The sequence below is a fragment of the Scyliorhinus torazame genome, chromosome 3 (genome assembly GCF_047496885.1).
Source record: "Scyliorhinus torazame isolate Kashiwa2021f chromosome 3, sScyTor2.1, whole genome shotgun sequence".
Taxonomy (NCBI): domain Eukaryota; kingdom Metazoa; phylum Chordata; class Chondrichthyes; order Carcharhiniformes; family Scyliorhinidae; genus Scyliorhinus; species Scyliorhinus torazame.
The window spans coordinates 380,646,151-380,671,953 of record NC_092709.1 but is presented as its reverse complement, the minus strand read 5'-3'; the positions used below and the strand labels follow the sequence as shown (position 1 = coordinate 380,671,953).

The 25,803-nt window shown below is 47.9% G+C and overlaps 1 protein-coding gene across 1 annotated transcript in view; it reads right to left on the bottom strand.

The window, feature by feature from the left end:
• The window catches only part of LOC140409654 (collagen alpha-1(XII) chain-like), a 132,893-nt gene extending 108,138 nt beyond the window's left edge, over positions 1-24,755 (bottom strand). The window contains exons 1-9 of the mRNA XM_072497987.1: positions 24,628-24,755; positions 16,056-16,195; positions 15,192-15,324; positions 14,043-14,182; positions 13,181-13,313; positions 12,245-12,384; positions 11,393-11,525; positions 10,464-10,603; positions 9,600-9,732 (exon numbers count right to left, since the gene is read on the bottom strand). Coding sequence (XP_072354088.1) covers positions 9,600-9,732; positions 10,464-10,603; positions 11,393-11,525; positions 12,245-12,384; positions 13,181-13,313; positions 14,043-14,182; positions 15,192-15,324 — 952 coding nt within the window. The 5' untranslated portion in view covers positions 16,056-16,195; positions 24,628-24,755. The remainder of the gene's footprint in view (positions 1-9,599; positions 9,733-10,463; positions 10,604-11,392; positions 11,526-12,244; positions 12,385-13,180; positions 13,314-14,042; positions 14,183-15,191; positions 15,325-16,055; positions 16,196-24,627) is intronic.
• Positions 24,756-25,803: the final 1,048 nt, after the last annotated feature.

Here is a 25,803-nt window from a genome sequence, read left to right as displayed (position 1 = left end):
TCAGAAATAGGAAAGGAGCAGTCACCTTGTTAGGAGTTTTCTATAGGCCCCCCAATAGTAGCAGAGATGTGGAGGAACAGATTGGGAAACAGATTTTGGAAAGGTGCAGAAGTCATAGGGTAGTAGTCATGGGCGACTTTAACTTCCCAAATATTGAGTGGAAACTCTTGAGATCAAATAGTTTGGATGGGGTGGTGTTTGTGCAGTGTGTCCAGGAAGCTTTTCTAACACAGTATGTAGATTGTCCGACCAGAGGAGGGGCAATATTGGATTTAGTACTGGGTAATGAACCAGGGCAAGTGGTAGATTTGTTAGTGGGGGAGCATTTTGGAGATAGTGACCACAATTCTGTGACTTTCACTTTAGTAATGGAGAGGGATAGGTACGTGCAACAGGGCAAGGTTTACAATTGGGGGAAGGGTAAATACGATGTTGTCAGACAAGAATTGAAGTGCATAAGTTGGGAACATAGGCTGGCAGGGAAGGACACAAGTGAAATGTGGAACTTGTTCAAGGAACAGGTGCTACGTGTCCTTGATATGTATGTCCCTGTCAGGCAAGGAAGAGATGGTCGAGTGAGGGAACCATGGTTGACAAGAGAGGTTGAATGTCTTGTTAAGAGGAAAAAGGTGACTTATGTAAGGCTGAGGAAACAAGGTTCAGACAGGGCATTGGAGGGATACAAGATAGCCAGGAGGGAACTGAAGAAAGGGATTAGGAGAGCTAAGAGAGGGCATGAACAATCTTTGGCAGGTAGGATCAAGGAAAACCCCAAGGCCTTTTACACATATGTGAGAAATATGAGAATGACTAGAGCGAGGGTAGGTCCGATCAAGGACAGTAGCGGGAGATTGTGTATTGAGTCTGAAGAGATAGGAGAGGTCTTGAATGAGTACTTTTCTTCTGTATTTACAAATGAGAGGGGCGATATTGTTGGAGAGGACAGTGTGAAACAGATTGGTAAGCTCGAGGAAATACTTGTTAGGAAGGAAGATGTGTTGGGCATTTTGAAAAACTTGAGGATAGACAAGTCCCCCGGGCCTGACGGGATATATCCAAGGATTCTATGGGAAGCAAGAGATGAAATTGCAGAGCCATTGGCAATTATCTTTTCGTCCTCACTGTCAACAGGGGTGGTACCAGGGGATTGGAGAGTGGCGAATGTCGTGCCCCTGTTCAAAAAAGGAACTAGGGATAACCCTGCGAATTACAGGCCAGTTAGTCTTACTTCGGTGGTAGGCAAAGTAATGGAAAGGGTACTGAAGGATAGGATTTCTGAGCATCTGGAAAGACACTGCTTGATTAGGGATAGTCAGCACGGATTTGTGAGGGGTAGGTCTTGCCTTACAAATCTTATTGAATTCTTTGAGGAGGTGACCAAGCATGTGGATGAAGGTAAAGCAGTGGATGTAGTGTACATGGATTTTAGTAAGGCATTTGATAAAGTTCCCCATGGTAGGCTTCTGCACAAAGTAAGGAGGCATGGGATAGTGGGAAATTTGGCCAGTTGGATAACGAACTGGCTAACCGATAGAAGTCAGAGAGTGGTGGTGGATGGCAAATATTCAGCCTGGATCCCAGTTACCAGTGGTGTGCCGCAGGGATCAGTTCTGGGTCCTCTGCTGTTTGTGATTTTCATTAATGACTTGGATGAGGGAGTTGAAGGGTGGGTCAGTAAATTTGCAGACGATACGAAGATTGGTGGAGTTGTGGATAGTAAGGAGGGCTGTTGTCGGCTGCAAAGAGACATAGATAGGATGCAGAGCTGGGCTGAGAAGTGGCAGATGGAGTTTAACCCTGAAAAGTGTGAGGTTGTCCATTTTGGAAGGACAAATATGAATGCGGAATACAGGGTTAACGGTAGAGTTCTTGGCATTGTGGAGGAGCAGAGAGACCTTGGGGTCTATGTTCATACATCTTTGAAAGTTGCCACTCAAGTGGATAGAGCTGTGAAGAAGGCCTATGGTGTGCTCGCGTTCATTAACAGAGGGATTGAATTTAAGAGCCGTGATGATGCAGCTGTACAAAACTTTGGTAAGGCCACATTTGGAGTACTGTGTACAGTTCTGGTCGCCTCATTTTAGGAAGGATGTGGAAGCTCTGGAAAAGGTGCAAAGAAGATTTACCAGGATGTTGCCTGGAATGGAGAGTAGGTCTTACGAGGAAAGGTTGAGGGGGCTAGGCCTTTTCTCATTAGAGCGGAGAAGGATGAGGGGCGACTTGATAGAGGTTTATAAGATGATCAGGGGAATAGATAGAGTAGACAGTCAGAGACTTTTTCCCCAGGTGGAACACACCATTACAAGGGGACATAAATTTAAGGTGAAAGGTGGAAGATATAGGAGGGATATCAGAGGTAGGTTCTTTACCCAGAGAGTAGTGGGGGCATGGAATGCACTGCCTGTGGAAGTAGTTGAGTCGGAAACATTAGGGACCTTCAAGCAGCTGTTGGATAGGTACATGGATTACGGTAAAATTATATAGTGTAGATTTATTTGTTCTTAAGGGCAGCACGGTAGCATTGTGGATAGCACAATTGCTTCACAGATCCATGGTCCCAGGTTCGATTCCGGCTTGGGTCATTGTCTGTGCGGAGTCAGCACGTCCTCCCCGTGTCTGCGTGGGTTTCCTCCGGGTGCTCCGGTTTCCTCCCACAGTCCAAAGATGTGCGGGTTAGGTGAATTGGCTAATGATAAATTGCCCTTAATGTCCAAATTGCCCTTGGTGTTGGGTGGAGGTGTTGAGTTTGGGTAGGGTGCTCTTTCCAATAGCTGGTGCAGACTCAAAGGGCCGAATGGCCTCCTTCTGCACTGTAAATTCAATGATAATCTATGATTAATCTAGGACAAAGGTTTGGCACAACATCGTGGGCCGAAGGGCCTGTTCTGTGCTGTATGTTCTATGTTCTATGTTCTGTTCGGGGAGGCTGGTACGGGGAGGCTGCTCCATGTGCCTGTCCAATAACCGCTTGAAAGTTCCTAAAGTGTCCAACTCTACTATCATAGCAGGCAGTCCATTCCACACCCTAACCACTCTCTGAGTAAAGAACCTACCTCGGACATCCCTCCTATATCTCCCACCCTGAACCTGATAGTTATGCCCCCTTGTAACAGCTACATCCACCCGGGGAAATAGTCTCTGAATGTCCACTCTATCTATCCCCCTCATCATCTTAGAAACCTCTATTAAGTCGCCTCTCATTCTCCTCCACTCCAAAGAGAAAAGCCCTGGCTCCCTCAACCTTTCCTCATAAGACCTATCTTGCGAACCAGGCAGCATCCTGGTAAATCTCCTTTGCATCCATTCCAATGCTTCCACATCCTTCCTTTAATAAGGTGACCAGAACTGCACACAATACTCCAAATGTGGTCTCACTAGGGTCATGTATAGTTGCAGCATAACCCCGCGGCTATTAAACTCGAGCCCCCTGTTAATCAACGCTAACACTGTGGTGAACCACTGTAATAGGAGATGTAAGGTAGACCTGCACTGCAGGTTCGCCGGTAGCTCCTGCCGGCTGGCTCCGCCCACAGAGAACTGTATAAATATGCATGACCTCCAGTGCCCTGCCATTTCGCCAGCTGCAGCAGGAGGCCACGCATCTGACTGTAATAAAGCCACAGTTGTACCCAATCTGCGTCTTTGTGCAATTGATCGTGCATCAATTTATTACAGTCAGACTTTCCACAGAATGATATCAGAATTAAGCCCGACCGCCTGCAGCTGGATCCGCACTCGCCCGACGCCAGAAAAGACTTTACTCACTGGCTAGCATGTTTCGAGGCTTACATCAAGGCTGCGGACTCCGAGCCAACGGAGGCTCAGAAGATAAACGTCCTGTACTCCAGACTGAGCTCCAGCGTGTTCCCGTTGATCCAAGACGCCAGAAATTACACAAAAGCAATGGACCTCCTTAAGGAACACTACACACAGAAGGCGAACACGCTCTTCACCAGGCATGTACTCGCCACCTGCTCGCAACTACCTGGTGAGTCCATCGAAGACTTCTGGCGGACTAATTCCACTCGTCCGGGACTGTGACTGTCAGGCCGTAACGGCCGCCGAACGCGCGAATCTCCTCATGCGCGATGCTTTCGTGACGGGGATTGCGTCGGACCGCGTCCGAGAACGATAACTGGAAGGGGCCACGCTTGAACTGTCAGAGACGAAAACATTGGCACTCTCCATGACGGTCGCATCCCGTAAAGTACAATCGTACCTCTCCCGCCGCGCTGCCCAACCTTCTACTCCTTCCTAGCCCTCCTGGACCCCGCCGACGACCTCCTCAGCCGGGGCCCTGCCTTCCCAATATGCCTGCGCCGCATGCCGATCCGTGCACCCCGGGGGTCCCCGCTGCTACTTCTGTGGTCAGCAGAAGCACCCCCGCCAACACTGCCCGGCCCGCCCTGCAGTTTGTGAAGCCTGCAGTAAAAAGGGCCACTTCGTGGCTGTGTGCCAGGCCCGCGCAGTCGCTGCAATCGCGCCCGCTATCGCCCCCTCCCCCACGCCAGACGCACAATTGGAGCCACCATCTTCTCCTCCCGGGTCCATGTGCAACCAATGGGCATCGCCATCTTGTTCCCCTTTGGTCACATGCGCCCCATGGGCGCCGCCATCTTGTCCCAACCGCGCAATGTGCATACCATGGGCGCCTCGATCTTGTCCCCCACAGGTTCTCCGGACATCCCGACATTGGAACTGCACACGCTCGCCACCCGAAACATCCGAATACTACCCACAGCTCGCTTCGATGACGCTGGACCAATCTCGCCCGTACAACCTGGCCACCGCGTCGATGACGGTTAAAATCAACGGCCACACGACCTCGTGCCTGCTGTACTCCGGGAGCACCGAAAGCTTTGTTCACCCAGATACGGTAACGCGCTGCTCCCTCACGGTCCACCCTGCCAATCAAAGAATCTCCCTAGCCTCCGGATCCGAGGCTTTTGTACTGTCACCCTCACTGTCCAGGGTGTAGAATTTAGTAACTTCCGCCTCTATGTCCTTCCTAATCTCTGCGCTGCACTCCTGTTGGGCCTGGACTTCCAGTGCAACCTCCAGACCCTCACCCTCAAATTCGGCGGGCCCTTACCCCCCCTTACCGTTTGCGGCCTCGCGACCCTCAAGGTCGATCCCCCCTCCCTTTTTGCCAATCTAACTGCGGATTGCAAGCCCGTTGCCGCTAGGAACAGACGGTACAGCACCCAGGACAAGACCTTCATCAGGTCTGAAGTCCAGCGGCTGCTTAAGGAGGGTATTATCGAGGCCAGCAACAGCTCCTGGAGAGCCCAAGTGGTAGTGGTTAAAACTGGGGAGAAACACAGGATGATCGTGGTCTACAGCCAGACCATCAATCGGTACACGCAGCTCGATGCATACCCCCTCCCACGCATATCTGATATGGTCAATCAGATTGCGCAGTACCGGGCCTTCTCAACAATTGACCTGAAATCCACCTACAACCAGCTCTCCATCCGGAAGTCGGATCGGCCATACACTCCCTTCGAGGTGGACGGTCACCTCTACCACTTCCTTAGGGTCCCTTTCCTTGTCGCACATTGGGTCTCGGTCTTCCAAAGAGAGATGGACCGAATGGTCGACCAGTACGGTTTGCGGGCCACCTTTCCGTACTTAGATATTGTCACCATCTGCGGTCATGACCAGCAGGACCACGATGCCAACCTCGATAAGTTCCTCCACACTGCCACTCTTCTCAACCTGACCTACAACAAAGAGAAGTAAGTGTGTGTTCAGCACGATCCGGTTAGCCATTCTTGGCTATATGGTAGCATAGTGGTTAGCACAATTGCTTCACAGCTCCAGGGTCCAGGTTCGATTCCCGGCTTGGGTCACTGTCTGTGCGGAGTCTGCACATCCTCCCCGTGTGTGCGTGGGTTTCCTCCGGGTGCTCCGGTTTCCTCCCACAAAGATGTGCAGGTCAGGTGGATTGGCCATGTTAAATTGTCCTTAGTGTCCAAAATTGCCCTTAGTGTTGGGTGGGGTTACTGGGTTATGGGGATAGGGTGGAGGTGTGGGCTTCGGTAGGGTGCTCTTTCCGAGAGCCGGTGCAGACTCGATGGGCCGAATGGCCTCCTTCTGCACTGTAAATTCTATGAAATATAGTCCAAAACGGACTTCTCGGGCCCGACCCCGACCGGCATGCGGCCCCTCATGGAACCTCCCCTCCCCTACTGCCCCAAGGCCTTCAAACGCTGCCTGGGGTTCTTTTCCGACTACGCTCAGTGAGTCCCAAACTATGCGGACAAGGCCCGCCCACTCATTCAGTCCACCCTATTCCCCCTCGCGGCCGAGGCACAACACGCTTTCGCCCGCATCAGAGCAGACATCGCCAAGGTCGGGATGTGCGCAGTGGACGAGTCACTGCCTTTCCAAATAGAAAGCGACGCTTCAGGCCTCGCCTTTGCCGCCACCCTAAACCAGGCAGGCAGACCCGTGGCATTCTTTTCCCGCACCCTTCATGCCTCTGAAATTCGACACTCATTCATCGAAAAGGAGGCCCAAGCTATCGTTGAAACTGTGCGGCATTGGAGGTATTACCTGGCCGGTAAGAGATTCACTCTCCTCACTGACCAACGGTCAGTAGCCTTCATGTTCAATAACACACAGCGGGGCAAGATCAAAAATGATAAAATCTTGCGGTGGAGAATCGAGCTCTCCACCTATAATTACGAGATCTTTTATCTCCCCGGTAAACTGAGCGAGCCCCCAGACGCCCTCTCCCGAGGTACATGTGCCAGCGCACAAGTGGACCAACTCCGGGCCCTACATGACAGCCTTCGTCACCCGGGGGTCACTCGATTGTACCATCTGGTCAAAGCTCGCAATCTGCCCCACTCTGTCGAGGAAGTACGGACAGTCACCAGGGACTGCCAGGTCTGTGCGGAGTGCAAGCCGCACTTCTACCGGCGGGACCGTGTGCGCCTGGTGAAGGCTTCCCACCCCTTTGAACGCCTCAGCGTGGATTTCAAAGGGCCCCTCCCCTTCACCGACCGTAACACGTACATTCTCAGTGTGGTTGATGAGTACTCCAGATTCCCCTTCGCCATCCTATGCCCCGATATGACGTCTGCCACCGTCACCAAGGCCCTCAGCACCATCTTCGCTCTGTTCGGTTTCCCCACCTACATCCACAGTGACAGGGGATCCTCATTCATGAGCGATGAGCTGCGTCAGTTCCTGCTCAGCAGGGGTATCACCTACAGGCAGGACGACCAGCTACAACCCCCGGGGAAACAGGCAAGTAGAACGGGAGAATGGGACGGTTTGGAGGGCAGTCCAGCTGGCCCTATGGTCCAGGAACCTACCAGCCTCTCGCTGGCAGGAGGTCCTCCCTGACGCTCTACACTCCATCCGGTCACTATTGTGCACGCCACTAATAGCACACCCCATTAACGTGTTTTTACCTTCCCCAGGAAGTCCACATCCGGGGTGTCGCTCCCGACTTGGCTCGCTGCGCCAGCATCGGTCCTTCTCTGTAGGCACGTCCGACTCCGCAAGGCGGACCCCTTGGTGGACAGGGTTCACCTGCTCCACGCCAACCCTCAATATGTTCCCTGACGGCCGCCAAGATACTGTCTCACTCAGGGACCTGGCACCGTCAGGTTCCACCCCAACACCCCCCCTCACCAATGCGCCCCCCCACCTCCCACCGCGCCGCCAATATTGACCCCACCAGTCCAACCCCCTCCCCTTTTCCGCACAAGAGGACGAAGAGGATTTCTGCACTCTCCCGGTGTTCCCCGATGACTGGCCAGCATCAGCACCGCCACCACCGCCATCGGTGCCATCTCCACCACCGCCAGCACCGACTTCGCCACCGTTACGCCACTCCCAACGAAGCACCAAAGCACCGGACCGGCTGAACCTTTGACGGACTCCGGACCGTCAACATGGACTTTTCTTTCCCTACCACTGTACATAATTGCACTAATTGTGTATAGTTTCACGTCACCCCCGCCGGACTCATTCTTAACAGGGTGTGAATGTGGTGAACCACTGTAATAAGAGATGTAAGGTAGGACCTGCACTACAGGTTCGCCGGTAGCTCCTGCCGGCTGGCTCCACCCACAGAGAACTGCATAAATATGCATGACCTCCAGTGCCCTGCCATTTCGCCAGCTGCAGCAGGAGGCCACGCATCTGACTGTAATAAAACCACAGTTGTACCCAACTTTAGTCTTTGTGCAATTGATCGTGCATCAAACACACTATAAGCCTTCTTCACAGCTCTATCCACTTGAGTGGCAACCTTCAGAGATCTGTGGACATGAACCCCAATATCTCTCTGTTCCTCCACATTCCTCAGAACCCTGCTGTTGACCCTGTAATCCACATTTAAATTTTTTCTACCAAAATGAATCACCTCGCACTTATCAGGGTTAAACTTCATCTGCCATTTTTCGGCCCAGCTCTGCATCCTATCAATGTCTCTTTGCAGCCTACAACAGCCCTCCACCTCATCCACTACTCCACCAATCTTGGTGTCATCAGCAAATGTACTGACCCACCCTTCAGCCCCCTCCTCCAAGTCATTGATAAAAATCACAAATAGCAGAGGACCCAGCACTGGTACACCGCTGGTAACTGGTCTCCAGTCAGAAAATTTTCCATCCACCACCACTCTGTCTTCTCAGTGCCACGGTCCCAGTGCGAGTTACTGTGCCACATTCCGCCCCTTTCACCTGACTTCAGCAAAACGGTAGGGGCAATATTTTTTTTAAGTTCTATAAAAACAAACATCACTAGTTTAACTTAAATGATTAGCAATCTGCTGATATCATCCAGTAAAGTTACTTGAGACTGTTGAAATATGGTAGATAAATACAAATTGATTGTTATTTACCTTTGTACAGACAAGTTATGCCAAGGTAATGGGGAAATGGGGTGAGGCCAATCATTTTTCTATAATGAATAGATAAGCGGTTGGGGAGTGGGTTCCTTAAATAAAAGAAGAGGCAAGTTGAGGGAGGCATAGATTATTCAGGGGTTGGGTTTTCACTGCTGCCTCACAGCGCCAGAGAACTGGGTTCAATTCCTGCCTTGGTAGATTGTCTGTGTGGCGTTTGTATGTTCTCTCCGTGTCTGCGTGGGTTTCCTCTGGGTCCTCCAGTTTCCTCCCACAGTCCCAGATGTGCAGATTAGGTGGATTGGTCATGCTAAATAGTCCCAGATGTGCAGATTAGGTGGGGTCTCAAGGATTGGGCAGGGGAGTGGGGCTAGATCGGGTGGTCTTTCAGAGGGTCGGTGCAGACACCCTGGGGCAAATGGCCTCCTTCTACACTGTCGGAATTCTATGGTTTTATAGTTCTATCGGGCTGAAGGTGCAGCATGGCCCAGGAATATTGGACACAAGCAGGCTAGTCAATGAAGCCAATCGATTCACTTTGCTGCAGCAGAAGCAGAGTATCCAGGGGAACATACTAATCCCACAGCCCATCCTGAAGGACATTATACTCTGCTGCACATCACAATATGCAGCATGTGCTTTCCATGTCACTTTGTCCTCTTTTCAATATTTGAAGATAATTGGTAAGGGGGTAGAAAAGACTAATGGAGATTTTTATATACTACAGACTTACATGTACGCTCGGAGGCTGAGACTTCGTCACTTTCCGTATTGTCTGGGTAGATGGCAGTAAGGGAAACATCATATAAGGTGTCAGGATTCAGGTTATCTAAAACCTGGCTGGTCTCATTCCCATTTATAATCATCTGGAAGAATAGGCATAAAGCGAAGGTCAAGATAGGTTCAGTGCATGAAACCAATTTGTTTTCTGAAAACTGATTGCCTTAATTAAATGGGGTTGTTTGAATTTGATATCACTCAGGGGCGACAATGACCTTAAAATCCTTTAACAGCGCTTGGCTGCAGCCACTTTTCCCAGTGGCATTCCCTAGTGGTCATGTGGAGTATTTCTGCAGAAAATTAAATTGAAGGAATAAACTAATTTGGACTGTTTTGGTCATTGCGCCAATGCTCTTCTTTGAGTGGGTCAACTGAGCCCAACATCTTAATACTAAGGAGCATATGGTCCATGCGGAAAGCAGCTTTCTGATCACGGTGTAGTACAGTAATGCCATTCGGAAAGAATGTGCTTATGTTTTTGCAGGTTATGGTTTAAAGAGCTCATCCCACCCAATTGAGTTTTGGCCGATCTCCAAATTTTCCAGTCCTGCCCGTCACTTTGCCTGTCCCTGTTGGGAATGGAAAATACCTGCCGTTTTCAATACGATCATGCCCCCACGACCAGCAGAGAATGCAACTCATTAGCAAGTCTGGAAAGGATGACAAGGATGCAATGAAACGTCTTTGCTGAAAAGGAGGAACATTTTCATACAGAGAGATCTGTCTGACAGCGGTTTTGCTTCACACTCGCATGTTGCAAGGCAAATTTAAAAATCAGCTGGAGCTACCCAGAAGCAGAAAGCATGGATTTCATCACCTCTTTTTTGTCCGTTCCCCCAGATGGAACCCAGCTGAGTCTGTAGTGGACCACATCCGGCGATCCATGATCCCAGTCGATCTGCAAACGGTTCCCCTTGATGTCTGAGAAGCGTAGGTTTGATGGTCCTCGGTCAACCACTGTGTGAGAAGAATGAGATCTTAAATGTGCACATGGCGCAGAAATGTAACAGAATCTGGCCGAGTAGAAATGGTGAAGGAAGGGAGGCCGTATGAGCAAAGATTTGAGATACTAGCACTGTTCGCCAATAACTTGCATTTATACAGTGTCTATAATCGTAAAATCTCCCGAGGCACTTAAGAACATAGAATATAGAACATTACAGCGCAGTCCAGGCCCTTCGGCCCTCGATGTTGCACCGACCTGTGAAATCACTCTAAAGCCCATATACATTATTCCCTTGTCGTCCATATGTTTATCCAATGACCATTTGAATGCCCTTAGTGTTGGCGAGTCCACTACTGTTGCAGGCAGGGCATTCCACGCCCTTACTACTCTCTGAGTAAAGAACCTACCTCGGAGATCTGTCATATATCTATCTCTCCTCAATTTAAAGCTCTGTCCCCTCGTGCAAGACATCACCATCCGAGGAAAAAGGCTCTCACTGTCCACCCTATCTAATACTCTGATCATCTTGTATGCCTCAATTAAGTCACCTCTTAACCTTCTCTCTAACGAAAACAGCCTCAAGTCCCTCAGCCTTCCCTCAGACACTTTGTTGCAGCAGAAGCAGATAATTCAGGGAACATACTAATCCCACAGCCCATCCTGAAGGACATTATGATCTGCTGCACATCACAATAAGCAGCATGTGCTTTCATGTCACTTTGTCCTCTTTTCAATATTTGAAGATAATTGGTAAGGGGGTAGAAAAGACTAATGGAGATTTATATATACTACAGACTTACATGTACGCTGGAAGGATGAGACTTCGTCACTTTCCGTATTGTCTGGGTAGATAGCAGTAAGGAAAACATCATAAAAGGTGTCAGGATTCAGGTTATCTAAAACCTGGCTGGTCTCATTCCCATTTATAATCATCTGGAAGAATAGGCATAAAGCGAAGGTCAAGATAGGTTCAGTGCATGAAACCAATTTGTTTTCTGACATCTGATTGCCTTAATTAAATGGGGGTGTTTGAATTTATATCACTCAGGGGCCACAATGCCCTTAAATCCTTTAACAGCCCTTGGCTGCAGCCGCCTTTACCAGTGGCATTCCCTAGTGGTCATGTGGAGTATTTCTGCAGAAAATTAAATTGATGGAATAAACTAATTTGGACTGTTTTGTTCATTGCGCAAATGCTCTTCTTTGAGTGGGTCAACTGAGCCCAACTAAGGAGCATATGGTCCATGCGGAAAGCAGCTTTCTGATCACGGTGTAGTACAGTAGTGCCATTCGGAAAGAATGTGCTTATGTTTTTGCAGGTTATGGTTTAAAGAGCTCATCCCACCCAATTGAGTTTTGGCAGATCCCCAAATTTTCCAGTCCTGCCCGACACTTTGCCTGTCACTGTTGGGAATGGAAAATATCTGCCGTTTTCAATGCGATCATGCCCCCATGACCAGCAGAGAATGCAACTCATTAGCAAATGTGGAAAGGATGACAAGGATGCATTGAAACATCTTTGCTGGAAAGGAGGAACATTTTCATACAGAGAGATCTGTCTGAAAGCGGTTTTGCTTCACACTCGCATGTTGCAAGGCAAATTTAAAAATCAGCTGGAGCTACCCAGAAGCAGAAAGCATGGATTTCATCACCTCTTTTTTGTCCGTGCCCCTACATGGAACCCAGCTGAGTTTGTAGAGGGCCACATCCCTCGATCCATGATCCCAGTGGATACGGAAACGGTTCCCCCTGACGTCCGAGAAGCGTAGGTTAGATGGTCCTCGGTCAACCACTGTGTGAGAAGAATGAGACCATAAATGTGCACATGGAGCAGAAATGTAACAGAATCTGAAAGAGTAGAAATGGTGAGGGAAGGAAGGCCATATTAGCAAAGATTTGAGATACTGGCACTGTTCGCCAATAACTTGCAATTATACTGTGCCTTTAATGCAGTAAAATCTCCCGATGCACTTAAGAACATAGAACGTAAAACATTACAGCACAGTCCAGGCCCTTCGTCCCTTGGTGTTGCGCCGACCTGTGAAATCACTCTAAAGCCGATCGACACTATTCCCTTATCGTCCATATGTTTATTCAATGACCATTTAAATGCCCTTAATGTTGGCGAGTCCACTGCTGTTGCAGGCAGGGCATTCCACACCCTTACTACTCTCTGAGTAAAGAACCTACCTCTGACATCTGTCCTATATCTATATCCCCTCAATTTAAAGCTATGTCCCCTCCTGCTAGACATCACCATCCGAGGAAAAAGGCTCTCACTGTCCAGCCTATCTAATACTCTGAACATCTTGTATGCCTTAATGAAGTAACCTCTTAACCTTCTTCTCTCTAACGAAAACAGCCTCAAGTCCCCCAGCCTTCCCTCATACACTTTTCTGCAACAGAAGCAGAGAACCCAGGGGAACATACTAATCCCACAGTCCATCCTGAAGGACATTATGGTCTGCTGCACATCAAAATATGCAGCATGTGCTTTCCATGTCACTTTGTCCTCTTTTCAATATTTGAAGATAACTGGTAATGGGGTAGAAAAGACTAATGGAGATTTTTCTATACTACAGACTTACATGTAAGCTCGGAGGCTGAGACTTCGTCACTTTCCGTGTTGTCTGGGTAGATGGCAGTAAGGGAGACATCATATAAGGTGTCAGGATCCAGGTTGTCTAAAACCTGGCTGGTCTCATAACCATTTATAATCATCTGGAAGAATAGGCATAAAGCGAAGGTCAAGATAGGTTCAGTGCATGAAACCAATTTGTTTTCTGAAAACTGATTCCCTTAATTAAATGGGGGTGTTTGAATTTGATATCACTCAGGGGCCACAATGACCTTAAATCCTTTACCAGCCGTGGCTGCAGCCCCCTTTCCCAGTGGCATTCCCTAGTGGTCATGTGGAGTATTTCTGCAGAAAGTTAAATTGAAGGAATAAACTAATTTGGACTGTTTTGGTCATTGCGCCAATGCTCTTCTTTGAGTGGGTCAACTGAGCCCAACATCTTAATACTAAGGAGCATATGGTCCATGCGGAAAGCAGCTTTCTGATCACGGTGTAGTACAGTAATGCCATTCGGAAAGAATGTGCTTATGTTTTTGCAGGTTATGGTTTAAAGACCTCATCCCACCCAATTGAGTTTTGGCAGATCGCCAAATTTTCCAGTCCGGCCCGTCACTTTGCCTGTCCCTGTTGAGAATGGAAAATACCTGCCGTTTTCAATGCGATCATTCCCCCACGACGAGCAGAGAATGCAACTCATTAGCAAGTGTGGAAAGGATGACAAGGATGCAATGAAACATCTTCGCTGGAAAGGAGGAACATTTTCATACAGAGAGATCTGTCTGACAGCTGTTTTGCTTCACACTCGCATGTTGCAAGGCAAATTTAAAAATCAGCTGGAGCTACCCAGAAGCAGAAAGCATGGATTTCATCACCTCTTTTTTGTCCGTTCCTCCAGATGGAACCCAACTGAGTTTGTAGAGGGCCACATCCGGCGATCCATGATCCCAGTCGATCTGCAAACTGTTCGCACTGACGTTCGAGAAGCGTAGGTTTGATGGTGCTGGGCGATCCACTGTGTGAGAAGAATGAGACCATAAATGTGCACATGGAGCAGAAATGTAACAGAATCTAACAGAGTAGAAATGGTGAGGGAAGGGAGGCCATATGAGCAAAGATTTGAGATATTAGCTCTGTTCGCCAATAACGTGCATTTATGTAGTGCCTTTAATGCTGTAAAATCTCCCGAGGCACTTAAGAACATAGAACATAGAACATTACAGCGCAGTCCAGGCCCTTCGGCCCTCGGTGTTGTGCCGACCTGTGAAACCACTCTAAAGCCCATCTACACTATTCCCATATCGTCCATATGTTTATCCAATGCCCTTAATGTTGGCGATTCCACTACTGTTTTGCGTCAGGGAATTCCACGCCCTTACTACTCTCTGAGTAAATAACCTACCTCTGACATCTGTCATATATGCATCTCTCCTCAATTTAAAGCTATGTCCCCTTGTGCTAGCCATCACCATCCAAAGGAAAAGGTTCTCACGAGGGCAGCACGGTGGAGCAGTGGTAGCACGGTAGTCTCACGGCACGAGGTCCCAGGTTCGAGCCTGACTCTGGTCACTCTTCGTATGGAGTTTGCACATTCTCCCCGTGTTTGCGTGGGTTTCGCCCCCACAACCCAAAGATCTGCAACGTCGGTGAATTAAATACGGTAAATAGCCACTTAATTGGAAAAAATGAATTGGATACTGTAAATTTATTTTAAAAAAGAAAAATACTCTCACCGTCCAACCTATCTAACCCTCTGATCATCGTGTATGCCTCAATTAAGTCACCTCTTAACCTTCTTCTCTCTAACGAAAACTGCCTCTAGTCTGTCAGCCTTCCCTCATACACTTTTCTGCAGCAGAAGCAGAGAACCCAGGGGAACATAATAATCCCACAGCCCTTCCTGAAGGCCATTATGATCTGCTGCACATCACAATATGCAGCATGTGCTTTCCATATCACTTTGTTCTCTTTTCAACATTTGAAGATTATTGGTAAGGGGGTGGAAAAGACTAATGGAGACTTACATGTACGCTCGGAGGCTGAGACTTCGTCACTTTCCGTCTTGTCTGGGTAGATGGCAGTAAGGGAAACATCATATAAGGTGTCAGGATTCAGGTCATCTAAAACCTGGCTGGTCTCATAACCATTTATAATCATCTGGAAGAATAGGCATAAAGCAAAGGACAAGATAGGTTCAGTGCATGAAACCAATTTGTTTTCTGAAAACTGATTCCCTTAATTAAATGGGGGTGTTTGAATTTGATATCACTCAGGGGCCACAATGACCTTAAAATGCTTTACCAGCCCTTGGCTGCAGCCGCCTTTACCAGTGGCATTCCCTAGTGGTCATGTGGAGTATTTCTGCGGAAAATTAAATTGAAGGAATAAACTAATTTGGACTGTTTTGATCATTGCGCCAATGCTCTTCTTTGAGTGGGTCAACTGAGCCCAACATCTTAATACTAAGGAGCATATGGTCCACGCGGAAAGCAGCTTTCTGATCACGGTGTAGTACAGTAATGCCATTCGGAAAGAATGTGCTTATGTTTTTGCAGGTTATGGTTTAAAGAGCTCATCCCACCCAATTGAGTTTTGGCAGATCTCCAAATGTTCCAGTCCTGCCCGTCACTTTGCCTGTCCCTGTTGGGAATGGAAAATACCTGCCGTTTTCAATGCGATCATGACCCCACGACCAGCAGCGAATGCAACTCATTAGCAAGTGTGGAAAGGATGACAAGGATTCAATGAAACATCTTTGCTGGAAAGGAGGAACATTTTCATCCAGAGAGATCTGTCTGACAGCGGTTTTGCTTCACACTCGCATGTTGCAAGGCAAATTTAAAAATCAGCTGGAGCTACCCAGAAGCAGAAAGCATGGATTTCATCACCTCTTTTTTCTCCGTTCCCCCAGATGGAACCCAGCTGAGTTTGTAGAGGGCCACTTCCGGCGATCCATGATCCCAGTCGATCTGCAAACTGTTCGCGCTGACGTTCGAGAAGCGTAGGTTTGATGGTGCTGGGCGATCCACTGTGTGAGAAGAATGAGACCATAAATGTGCACATGGAACAGAAATGTAACAGTATCTGACAGAGTAGAAATGGTGAGGGAAGGAAGGCCATACGAGTAAAAATTTGAGATATTAGCACTGTTCGCCAGTAACTTGCATTTATGTAGTGCCTTTAATGCTGTAAAATCTCCCGAGGCGCTTAAGAACATAGAACATAGAACATTACAGCGCAGTCCAGGCCCGTCGGCCCTCGATGTTGCGCCAACCTGTGAAACCACTCTAAAGCCCGTCTACACTATTCCCTTATCGTCCATATGTTTATCCAATGCCCTTAATGTTGGCGATTCCACTACTGTTTTGTGGCAGGGAATTCCATGCCCTTACTACTCTCTGAGTAAAGAACCTACCTCTGACATCTGTCATATATGCATCTCTCCTCAATTTAAAGCTATGTCCCCTCGTGCTAGCCATCACCATCCAAAGAGAAAGTTTCTCACGAGTGCAGCACGGTGGCACAGTGGTAGCACGGCAGTCTCACGGCACGAGGTCCCAGGTTTAAACTAGTATGGCAGGGGGTGGGCAGGGGAGCAATAGGTCAGAAGGTGAGAGCATTGAGGGAGAACTAGGGAATAGGGACAGTGTGGCTCTGAGGCAGAGCAGACGGGGAGAAGTTGCTGAACACAGCGGGTCTGGTGGCCTGAAGTGCATATGTTTTAATGCAAGGAGCATTACGGGTAAGGCAGATGAACTTAGAGCTTGGATTACTACTTGGAACTATGATGTTGTTGGCATTACAGAGACCTGGTTGAGGGAAGGGCAGGATTGGCAGCTAAACGTTCCAGGATTTAGATGTTTCAGGCGGGATAGAGGGGGATGTAAAAGGGGAGGCGGAGTTGCGCTACTTGTTCGGGAGAATATCACAGCTGTACTGCGAGAGGACACCTCCGAGGGCAGTGAGGCTATATGGGTAGAAATCAGGAATAAGAAGGGTGCAGTCACAATGTTGGGGGTATACTACAGGCCTCCCAACAGCCAGCGGGAGATGGAGGAGCAGATAGGTAGACAGATTTTGGAAAAGAGTAAAAACAACAGGGTTGTGGTGATGGGAGACTTCAACTTCCCCAATATTGACTGGGACTCACTTAGTGCCAGGGGCTTAGACGGGGCGGAGTTTATAAGGAGCATCCAGGAGGGCTTCTTAAAACAATATGTAAACAGTCCAACTAGGGAAGGGGCGGTACTGGACCTGGTATTGGGGAATGAGCCCGGCCAGGTGGTAGATGTTTCAGTAGGGGAGCATTTCGGTAACAGTGACCACAATTCAGTAAGTTTTAAAGTACTGGTGGACAAGGATAAGAGTGGTCCGAGGATGAATGTGCTAAATTGGGGGAAGGCTAATTATAACAATATTAGGCGGGAACTGAAGAACATAGATTGGGGGCGGATGTTTGAGGGCAAATCAACATCTGACATGTGGGAGGCTTTCAAGTGTCAGTTGAAAGGAATACAGGACAGGCATGTTCCTGTGAGGAAGAAAGATAAATACGGCAATTTTCGGGAACCTTGGATGACGAGTGATGTTGTAGGCCTCGTCAAAAAGAAAAAGGATGCATTTGTCAGGGCTAAAAGGCTGGGAACAGACGAAGCCTGTGTGGCATATAAGGAAAGTAGGAAGGAACTTAAGCAAGGAGTCAGGAGGGCTAGAAGGGGTCATGAAAAGTCATTGGCAAATCGGGTTAAGGAAAATCCCAAGGCTTTTTACACGTACATAAAAAGCAAGAGGGTAGCCAGGGAAAGGGTTGGCCCACTGAAGGATAGGCAAGGGAATCTATGTGAGGAGCCAGAGGAAATGGGCGAGGTACTAAATGAATACTTTGCATCAGTATTCACCAAAGAGAAGGAATTGGTAGATGTTGAGTCTGGAGAAGGGGGTGTAGATAGCCTGGGTCACATTGTGATCCAAAAAGACGAGGTGTTGGGTGTCTTAAAAAATATTAAGGTAGATAAGTCCCCAGGGTCGGATGGGATCTACCCCAGAATACTGAAGGAGGCTGGAGAGGAAATTGCTGAAGCCTTGACAGAAATCTTTGGATCCTCGCTGTCTTCAGGGGATGTCCCGGAGGACTGGAGAATAGCCAATGTTGTTCCTCTGTTTAAGAAGGGTAGCAAGGATAATCCCGGGAACTACAGGCCGGTGAGCCTTACTTCAGTGGTAGGGAAATTACTGGAGAGAATTCTTCGAGACAGGATCTACTCCCATTTGGAAGCAAATGGACGTATTAGTGAGAGGCAGCACGGTTTTGTGCAGGGGAGGTCGTGTCTCACTAACTTGATAGAGTTTTTCGAGGAGGTTACGAAGATGATTGATGCAGGTAGGGCAGTAGATGTTGTCTATATGGACTTCAGTAAGGCCTTTGACAAGGTCCCTCATGGTAGACTAGTACAAAAGGTGAAGTCACACGGGATCAGGGGTGAACTGGCAAGGTGGATACAGAACTGGCTAGGCCATAGAATGCAGAGGATAGCAATGGAGGGATGCTTTTCTCATTGGAGGGCTGTGACCAGTGGTGTTCCACAGGGATCATAGAATCATAGAAGTTTACAGCATGGAAACAGGCCCTTCGGCCCAACCAGTCCATGCCGCCCAGTTTTTTACCATTAAGCTAGTCCCAGATGCCCGCACTTGGCCCATAACCCTCTATACCCATCTTACCCATGTAACCATCTAAATGCTTTTTGAAAGACACAATTGTACCCGCTTCTACTACTACCTCTGGCAGCCCATTCCAGACACTCACTACCCTCTGAGTGAAGAAATTGCCCCTCTGGGCCCTTCTGAATCTCTCCCCTCTCACCTTAAACCTATGCCCTCTAGTTTTAGACTCCCCTACCTTTGGGAAAAGATGTTGACTATCTACCTTATCTATGCCCCTCATTATTTTATAGACCTCTATAAGATCACCCCTAAGCCTCCTACGCTCCAGGGAAAAAAGTCCCAGTCTATCCAGCCTCTCCTTATAACTCAAACCATCAAGTCCCGGCAACATCCTAGTAAATCTTTTCTGCACTCTTTCTAGTTGAATAATATCCTTTCTATAATAGGGTGACCAGAACTGCACACAGTATTCCAAGTGTGGCCGTACCAATGTCTTGTACAACTTCAACAAGACGTCCCAACTCCTATATTCAATGTTCTGACCAATGAAACCAAGCATGTCGAATGCCTTCTTCACCACCCTGTCCACCTGCGACTCCACCTTCAAGGAGCTATGAACCTGTACTCCTAGATCTCTTTGTTCTATAACTCTCCCCAACGCCATACCATTAACTGAGTAGGTCCTGGCCTGATTCGATCTGCCAAAATGCATCACCTCACATTTATCTAAATTAAACTCCATCTGCCATTCGTCGGCCCACTGGCCTAATTGATCAAGATCCCGTTGCAATCCTAGATAACCTTCTTCACTATCCACTGTGCCACCAATCTTGGTGTCATCTGCAAACTTACTAACCATGCCTCCTAAATTCTCATCCAAATCATTAATATAAATCACAAATAACAGTGGACCCAGCACCGATCCCTGAGGCACACCACTGGTCACAGGCCTCCAGTTTGAAAAACAACCCTCTACAACCACCCTCTGCCTTCTGTCGTCCAGCCAATTTTGAATCCAATTGGCAACCTCACCCTGGATCCCGTGAGCTTTAACCTTCTGCAACAACCTACCATGCGGTACCTTGTCAAAGGCTTTGCTAAAGTCCATGTAGACAACGTCTACTGCACTACCCTCATCTACCTTCTTGGTCACTCCCTCAAAAAACTCAATCAAATTTGTGAGACATGATTTTCCACGCACAAAGCCATGCTGACTGCCCCGAATCAGTCCTTGCCTCTCTAAATGCTTGTAGATCCTGTCTCTCAGAATACCTTCTAGCAACTTACCTACTACAGACGTTAGGCTCACCGGTCTGTAGTTCCCAGGCTTTTCCCTGCTGCCCTTCTTAAACAAGGGCACAACATTCGCCACTCTCCAATCTTCAGGCACCTCACCTGTGGCTGCCGATGATTCAAATATCTCGGTTAGGGGACCCGCAATTTCCTCCCTAGCCTCCCACAACATCCTGGGATACATTTCATCAGGTCCCGGGGATTTATCTACCTTGATGCGCTTTAAGACTTCCAGCACCTCCTCCTCTGTAATATGCACACTTCTCAAGACATCACTATTTATTTCCCTTAGTTTCCTAACATCCATGCCTTTCTCCACCGTGAATACCGATGAGAAATATTCATTCAGGATCTCACCCAACTCTTGTGGCTCTGCACATAAATGCCCTTGTTGATCCATAAGAGGCCCTACTCTGTCCCTAGTTACTCTTTTCCCCTTTATGTATCTGTAGAATCTCTTTGGATTCTCCCTTGCATTATTTGCCAAAGCAATTTCATGTCCCCTTTTTGCCCTCCTGATTTCCTTCTTAACTCTATTTCGACAATCTCTATACTCTTCAAGGGATCTACTTGATCCCAGTTGCTTATGTACGTCATATGCCTCCTTCTTCTTTTTGACCAGAGTCTCAATATCTCGAGTCATCCAGGGTTCCCTACTTCTACCAGCCTTGCCCTTCACTCTAAAGGGAATGTGCTTACCCTGCACCCTGGTTAACACATTTTTAAAAGCCTCCCATTTACCAGCCGTCCCTTTGTCTGCCAATAGTCTCCCCCAATCTACCTCTGCAAGTTCCTGTCTGATACCATCAAAATTGGCCTTGCCCCAATTAAGAATTTTAACTCTTGGGCCAGACCTATCATTCTCCATAGCTATCTTAAAACTAATGGAATTATGGTCACTTGTCCCAAAGTGATCCCTCACTAGCACTTCTATCACTTGCCCTTCCTTATTTCCCAAGACGAGGTCAAGTTTTGCCCCCTCTCTAGTCGGTCCATCCACATACTGAATGAGAAATTCCTCCTGAATACACTCAACAAATTTCCCTCCATCCAAGCCCCTAATGCTATGACTGTCCCAGTCAATGTTGGGAAAGTTAAAGTCCCCTACTACTACCACCCTATTATTCTTGCAGCTATCTGTAATCTCCTTACATATTTGCTCCTCAATTTCCCGCTGACTATTTGGGGGCCTGTAGTACAGTCCTACCAAGGTGATCTCTCCCTTCTTATTTTTCAGTTCCACCCATATAGACTCAGTGGGCGAACCCTCGGATATATCCCCTCTAAGTACTGCCGTGATGTTCTCCCTAATCAAAAACGCCACTCCCCCTCCTCTCTTATCTCCTGTTCTATCCTTTCTATAGCATCTGTAGCCCGGAACATTGAGCTGCCAGTCCTGCCCCTCCCTTAGCCATGTTTCAGTCATAGCTATAATATCCCAGTCCCATGTGCCCGTCCATGCCCTGAGTTCACGCCCTGAGTTCATCCGCTTTGCCCGTCAGGCCCCTTGCATTGAAATAAATGCAGTTTAATGTAGACCTTCCTTGCTCTCTGCCCTGCTTTCTCTGGTCATGCTTTACACACTCTCCCTTCCTGCCTTTTGTTTCTGTCCCCACTGACTTCCTACATCGGTTCCCATCCCCCTGGCACATTAGTTTAAACCCTCCCCAACTGCACTAGCAAACACCCCCCCGAGAACATTGGTTCCGGTCCCACCCAGATGCAGACCGTCCGATTTGTACAGGTCCCACCTCCCCCAGAATCGGTCCCAATGTCCCAGGAATTTGAAACCCTCCCTCTTGCACCATCTCTCAAGCCACGTATTCATCCTAGCTATCCTGTCATTCCTACTCTGACTATCACGTGGCACTGGTAGCAATCCTGAGATTACTACCTTTGAGGTCCTACTTTTTAGTTTAACTCCTAACTCCCTAAATTCAGCTCGTAGGACCTCATCCCGTTTTTTACATATATCGTTGGTGCCTATATGCACCACGACAGCTGGCTGTTCACCCTCCCCCTCCAGAATGCCCTGCAGCCGCTCCGAGACATCCTTGACCCTTGCACCAGGGAGGCAACATACCAACCTGGATTCTCGTTTGCGTCCGCAGAAACGCCTGTCTATTCCCCTTACGATTGAATCCCCTATCACTATAGCTCTGCCACTCTTTTTCCCGCCCTTCTGTGCAGCAGAGCCAGCCACGGTGCCATGAACCTGGCTGCTGCCACCTTCCCCTGGTGAGCCATCTCCCCCAACAGTTTCCAAAACGGTAAATCTGTTTTGGAGGGAGATGACCGCAGGGGATCCCTGCACTGCCTTCCTACTCTTCCTCTGTCTGTTGGTCACCCTTTCCCTATCTGCCTCAGTAATTTTAATCTGCGGTGTGACCAACTCACTGAATGTGCTTTCCACAACTTCCTCAGCATCGCGGATGCTCCAAAGTGAGTCCATCCGCAGCTCCAGAGCCGTCAAGCGGTCTAACAGGAGCTGCAGTTGGACACACTTCTTGCAGATGAAGGAGTCAGGGACACCAGAAGGGTCCCTGACTTGCCACATCTCACAAGAGGAGCATGACACGGGTCTGAGCTCTCCTGCCATGACTTAAACCTGAAGTTAAATTTGAACTACACTACACAGCTAGGAGAAAGTCAAAGAGAGAGAAATCACTTACCAGTTACAAGCCAATCACTTACCTGCTGGCTGTGATGTAGTTGCTCCAGAGACTCCCTCACAGGTCTGCTTCTCTGCACCTCCTTCAGGTGAGCACCAAATTCCCTTAACTAGTTAATTACTTTACTTAATTAACTTGATTTTTTTTTTTTGTCACTCCCCTCTTACCCGAACTCAGCCTTACCCAAACTCAGATACACTCTGTTTGCCTTCAGCACTCCATTTCTAAAGGCACTTCAGCCACACCCTTTGTATCCTTCCTGATTTACAGTCAGCCAATAGGCCTGCTCCCAAAACTGATCTCTCTCCCGAACAGCTGACCTGCAAGGTAAGGAAGTGGTTATGCAGTAGATCAGTGCTGGGACCTTTGCTCTTTGTAGTATATATAAATGATTTGGAGGAAAATGTAACTGGTCTGATTAGTAAGTTTGCAGACGACACAAAGGTTGGTGGAATTGCGGATAGCGATGAGGACAGTCTGAGGATACAGCAGGATTAGATTGTCTGGAGACTTGGGCGGAGAGATGGCAGATGGAGTTTAATCCGGACAAATGTGAGGTAATGCATTTTGGAAGGGCTAATGCAGGTAGGGAATATACAGTGAATGGTAGAACCCTCAAGAGTATTGAAAGTCAAAGAGATCTAGGAGTACAGGTCCACAGGTCATTGAAAGGGGCAACACAGGTGGAGAAGGTAGTCAAGAAGGCATACGGCATGCTTGCCTTCATTGGCCGGGGCATTGAGTATAAGAATTGGCAAGTCATGTTGCAGCTGTATAGAACCTTAGTTAGGCCACACTTGGAGTATAGTGTTCAATTCTGGTCGCCACACTACCAGAAGGATGTGGAGGCTTTAGAGAGGGTGCAGAAGAGATTTACCAGAATATTGCCTGGTATGGAGGGCATAAGCTATGAGGAGCGATTGAATAAACTCGGTTCGTTCTCACTGGAACAAAGGAGGTTGAGGGGCGACCTGATAGAGGTATACAAAATTATGAGGGGCATAGACAGAGTGGATAGTCAGAGGCTTTTCCCCAGGGTAGAGGGGTAAATTACTAGGGGGCATAGGTTTAAGGTGAGAGGGGCAAAGTTTAGAGTAGATGTACGAGGCAAGTTTTTTACGCAGAGGGTAGTGGGTGCCTGGAACTCACTACCGGAGGAGGTAGTGGAAGCAGGGACGATAGGGACATTTAAGGGGCACCTTGACAAATATATGAATAGGATGGGAATAGAAGGATACGGACCCAGGAAGTGTAGAAGATTGTAGTTTAGTCGGGCAGTATGGTCGGCACGGGCTTGGAGGGCTGAAGGGCCTGTTCCTGTGCTGTACATTTCTTTGTTCTTTGTTTGTTCTTTGTTCGAGCCTGGCTCTTGGTCACTCTTCGTGTGGAGTTTGCACATTCTCCCCGTGTTTGCGTGGGTTTCACCCCCACAACCCAAAGATCTGCAACGTCGGTGAATTAAATACGGTAAATTGCCACTTAATTGGAAAAAATGAATTGGATACTGTAAATTTATTTTTAAAAAGAGAAATGCTCATACTGTCCACCCTATCTAACCCTCTGACCATCGTGTATGCCTCAATTAAGTCACCTCTTCACCTTCTTCTTTCTAACGAAAACAGCCTCAAGTCCCTCAGCCTTCCCTCATACACTTTACTGCAGCAGAAGCAGAGAACCCAGGGGAACATAATAATCCCACAGCCCATCCTGAAGGACATTATGATCTGCTGCACATCACAATATGCAGCATGTGCTTTCCATGTCACTTTCTCCTCTTTTCAATATTTGAAGATAATTGGTAAGGGGGTGGAAAAGTCTAATGGAGACTTACATGTACGCTCGGAGGCTGAGACTTCGTCACTTTCCGTCTTGTCTGGGTAGATGGCAGTAAGGGAAACATCATATAAGGTGTCAGGATTCAGGTTATCTAAAATCTGGCTGGTCTCATTCCCATTTATAATCACCTGGAAGAATAGGCATAACGCGAAGGAGAAGATAGGTTCAGTGCATGAAACCAATTTGTTTTCTGAAAACTGATTCCCTTAATTAAATGGGGATGTTTGAATTTGATATCACTCAGAGGCCACAATGACCTTCAATCCTTTACCAGCCCTTGGCTGCAGCCGCCTTTCCCAGTGGCATTCCCTAGTGGTCATGTGGAGTATTTCTGCAGAAAATTAAATTGAAGGAATTAACTAATTTGGACTGTTTTGGTCATTGCGCCAATGCTCTTCTTTGAGTGGGTCAACTGAGCCCAACATCTTAATACTAAGGAGCATATAGTCCATGCGGAAAGCAGCTTTCTGATCACGGTGTAGTACAGTAATGCCATTCGGAAAGAATGTGCTTATGTTTTTGCAGGTTATGGTTTAAAGAGCTCATCCCACCCAATTGATTTTTTGCCGATCTCCAAATTTTCCAGTCCTGCCCGTCACTTTGCCTGTCCCTGTTGGGAATGGAAAATACCTGCCGTTTTCAATGCGATCATGACCCCACGACCAGCAGAGAATGCAACTCATTAGCAAGTGTGGAAAGGATGACAAGGATTCAATGAACATCTTTGCTGGAAAGGAGGAACATTTTCATACAGAGAGATCTGTCTGACAGCGGTTTTGCTTCACACTCGCATGTTGCAAGGCAAATTTAAAAATCAGCTGGAGCTACCCAGAAGCAGAAAGCATGGATTTCATCACCTCTTTTTTGTCCGTTCCCCCAGATGGAACCCAGCTGAGTTTGTAGAGGTCCACATCCGGCGATCCATGATCCCAGTCGATCTGCAAACTGTTCGTACTGATGTTCGAGAAGCGTAGGTTTGATGGTGCTGGGCGATCCACTGTGTGAGAAGAATGAGACCATAAATGTGCACATGGAGCAGAAATGTAACAGAATCTGACAGAGTAGAAAAGGTGAGGGAAGGGAGGCCATACGAGTAAAAATTTGAGATATTAGCACTGTTCGCCAATAACTTGCATTTATGTAGTGCCTTTAATGCTGTAAAATCTCCCGA